Here is a 3719-nt window from a genome sequence, read left to right as displayed (position 1 = left end):
ATCATGGCCATCACCACATAGAGGGATAAATTTGAAACTGATAATTGATTAAGCCAAGTGAGACAACTTCGGAACTCAGAAAACTGAAGTTTTCACTCGTACATAAAGAAGAAAAAGTACCATATATATAATATCCGTTCGATTGATATACGGCTATTGCGTTCTAGCACTAACAACCACTCTGACATCCCTTACATTAAAAATTATGTTGTCTATCTAAAAAGGGGTCCAATATAAATGAAACCTCCAATTATGAGCATCATTAATCTTGTAAATGTGGAACTTCACTAGAAATTGATTATAATTATAAGAGAAATGTTTGCAATGACGTTTTTTTAGATGTGTGCAACATTATTGCTCTTTCACATGTGAGAGTGAGAACTGAAAAGGTATGTCTTGTTTGGATAATTATGACTTTGGAAAAAAAAAATATAGGACCAAGGGTTTTTAGAACATAAAAATAGAATAAATTGGGTGGTGCAAAATGGAGTTTATAGATGTACCATAGAGGGGACCGTTCATCTGTAACAAATCTGACCCAACCAATTGGATAATTAGACTTCGAAGTTAGCTGATCCATTTAGACTTCTGGACAGGTTTTGGTGGAGCCAATCTGATTCATCCAAGTTTACTCTACTTGAATAAACAAGTTATGCTCTCAAACTTGCATACCTGTATACTATTATATATGCAGTTATATATTGTCTAGGGAAACTTTAAATGTTTTGTTGATGAAAAAGAAATTATCTAATTTAAAATTAGTTGATCAATGCATAGACAAATTTCATTGAACCTTTATCTACTTCATCTATGGCAAATGATAATTACTTTGCTGGAGGTCTTACAAAAGTTGGAATCATCTTTGCACATGACAAGGAACAAAAGATCAGTCTTTCATTTTCCAATCTTACCGGAAAAAAAAAATCTTTCATTTTCCAAATTGTAATTTCTGGTATTATAGTTAACCATTAAACAAAAAAAATTACTGTCGCATGCATATGAAGTAAGTACATTGGCTAGCTAGAAGAAACTTTAGATGATTTATTTGATGAAATTTAAAACGTTAACTGGACTAGTTAAGTAATAAAATTGATATGAAATACATTGACTTGTTAGAGAATATTTCAAATTTGATCTTTTCCTCATTTTTGCCATATAATTTTGTTTGAAAAATAAAAGGTAGGTCATCATAAAATAAGTTAGTCACTTTAATATGTGCATCAGTTTCTCATTCTAGCCATCGTCTTACTTTTGCTATTAACCTGAATATCATGTCAAACTGCTTTCAATAACAAAAGTGCCGTGAAGAGGTTACCTGAGTATTATACCCACGTAGGTTACCACCACTTTGGTTGGTGGGTGAAAGAATTTTGCAGAGTACATACTCCCACAGTGTCCTAATTACCCCCACAAGCTATGTATGATGTTATAAACTTTCTACAAAATATAGTGCTTTATCTTAATCCACAAGTGATGCACAAACAATAATAATAAGGGAGACCTTTAATCCCATATTTACGTGTGAAAACTGGTTAGATGAAACCAAGGTAGAGGCATGAGTGTCAATTTAGAGTCCACATTAAGTCACAACGAGCTACACTTAAAACTAACTGATCATTGCTTAGCCCAAGCTAAAACGTACCCTCCTTTGTACCGAGGTGATCATGGCAGCGAATTATGAGTTGATCTTATCCGTTTTGAACTGGAGAAATGGCGTAGAACCAGCCTTTTCTTGTTCAGGTACGAGGTGGAGAGGATCCAAACTAGTGAAATATTGCTGTCAACAGTGCTCAAGATTGGAAAATTTGCCATGCATTATCACACACGCATCATGTGATCAACAGAAGAGAAGAATAAGGGGCAGAAAAATAAGAAGCAAGAGAAATGGTAACCGAAGTCAGTAGATCGTTCAGGAATATTTTACATATGCAAATATTTATATGGAAGGCCAAAAAAAAAAAACAAAAAAAAGGTTTCATTGCATGTTTTCTTTCTTTTTGACGACTGCCGACTTCAGTAACGCTGACGGACAGAGCAAGCAACGACCTGGGCCCACTGCTTCAATCTCGCCTTCACCACCTCCGGGCTCTCCCCTTCACCACCACGCAAATAGTAAAGCAATAAATAAAATATTATGCGTTCGCTAATTTTAACTATTCTAAGAAATTATTATAATGTTTTGTGGAGTCGGAAGTCATCGCAGGACGACTGCTGCGGAGGAGGGGAAAACACGAAAGCCTATGAATCGGTCTAGGTGGACGGCTGTTGAAGCCGCCATCTTGATCACACGGCTTTTGTCGTACCACACGGTCGACACCGAAGTCCCGCATATAAAATTTATGCGGCACAAACCGCCATCCCTCGTGGAATTTCTATGGGTCAACCGGGAAAGACCGCGCCAGTCACGGCGCCGGCACCGTCGCCGTCCGCATGATCTGATATGCGTTGAGCTCTCTGATCCGACGTTGGAGCATCCGTCATCGGATGGAGGCGGATTTTATTTCTAATGTTATTAAAACAAAAGAAAAGTGGGAGAGGGGATATATAAATAATACCTGGAGAGAATATAGAGAGGGGACTATCCATCGGCGATCCATCATCGGCGGAGGCAGAGGAGCAGGAATCGGACGGTGTGGATCGGGGGACGGAGTCTCCGTAGCTCCGGTGGACGGCGTAGTAGAGATCGAGGGCGGGGAAGGTCTCGGAGAGCCTCCGGCTGAGGGCTTTTGCGGCGCGGTCCCCGGTGGCGGGGGTGTCGAAGATCTCGAAGCGGAAGCCGAGATCGATGCATCCGCGGAGCTCGTCGAGGTCATCATCGGTGACGCTCCGCTCCGGCCGGCCTCGACGGCCGCGGTGGAGGCCCTTCCGCCGGAGCCACGCCTCGTCGCGGTCGGTGTCCGGCGACCAGGAGTGCTGCTTGAGGAGTCCCAGAGCCGGCTTGGGGTCGGCCATGGCGGATCGATCCCCCTCCTCCCGGGCCCTGGCCGCTCCCGTGCAGGGAGGGCGGGAGAGAAGATGGGGGACGGGGAGTGGTAAGGGGAATTCTATTGGTGTTGGAGAGCGGAGGCGGAGGTGGGGTTTTAAAATCGTGGTGGGTGGCCTGGTGGGGGCAAAGGCTGGGGTCCGTGTGGGTCCGGGCGGGGCGCTGGTGCTTTGGTTGGTCCGCGTCATGATGCCCTGTCGGCGTAATGCATTTTTTGAGAGGCGAGAGCTGAGAATTATTGGCTTGACGGTAACTTTACTCTCGATGCTGGTATCTAGTGTTGCCGTTGTTTCTGGACACCTTATTGGAACATGTTCGATGCGTGGGTTCCTAGAAAGAGGGGAGGGGTATTCTGTTTCAATACGCTCTTGTTTTAGCTTTCGCACAGAATTGGTTAAAATAGAATGGGCCTTGATGGAAGGAATATAATGATGGCAATTGATTACATACTGTCATTGGCTACGATGCAAATGGAAAGATGAGTTTTCATGGCAGTGGATCCATTATTAATTGGCATATTCATGAATCAGATTTTTTTTTTTCCTATTCTATTAATCATTTTTATTACTTGAAATGATACATACATATCCCACTTCTTTAAGATGAGTGTATCAACAAAATTGTGTACTTGTTACCAAAAGAAAAAAAAAAAAAATTACTATAAATAATAACGTCTTGATTGAGCCGTTTTAATTGCAGTAGTATTATGACGTATTCGCTTCTACTGATGTGTATC

The 3719-nt window shown here is 41.8% G+C and overlaps 1 protein-coding gene across 1 annotated transcript; it reads right to left on the bottom strand.

Moving 5' to 3' along the window:
- Positions 1-1869: 1869 nt before the first annotated feature.
- Positions 1870-3186, bottom strand: LOC105060904 (uncharacterized). Its single transcript, XM_010944769.4, has 2 exons — positions 2556-3186; positions 1870-2093 (listed from the first exon to the last, which is right to left on the bottom strand). The coding sequence occupies exons 1-2, from the start codon at positions 3169-3171 to the stop codon at positions 2014-2016; spliced, it is 696 nt and encodes a 231-aa protein (XP_010943071.2). The 5' UTR covers positions 3172-3186; the 3' UTR covers positions 1870-2013.
- Between the last annotated feature and the right edge of the window lie 533 nt (positions 3187-3719).

This window comes from Elaeis guineensis, chromosome 13, assembly GCF_000442705.2.
Source record: "Elaeis guineensis isolate ETL-2024a chromosome 13, EG11, whole genome shotgun sequence".
Classification (NCBI taxonomy): Eukaryota; Viridiplantae; Streptophyta; class Magnoliopsida; order Arecales; family Arecaceae; genus Elaeis; species Elaeis guineensis.
This window is presented reverse-complemented; position numbering and strand designations above follow the sequence as displayed.

What these genes read in the sequence shown, in the direction of transcription:
- LOC105060904 (XM_010944769.4), bottom strand. Translation starts at nt 3,171, where the DNA reads ATGACGCGGACCAACCAAAGCACCAGCGCCCCGCCCGGACCCACACGG. An exon ending in CCTCTCTATATTCTCTCCAG is followed by an intron (nt 2,094 to 2,555) that starts GTATTATTTATA and finishes GTGGTGGTGAAG; the next exon opens with GGGAGAGCCCGGAGGTGGTG.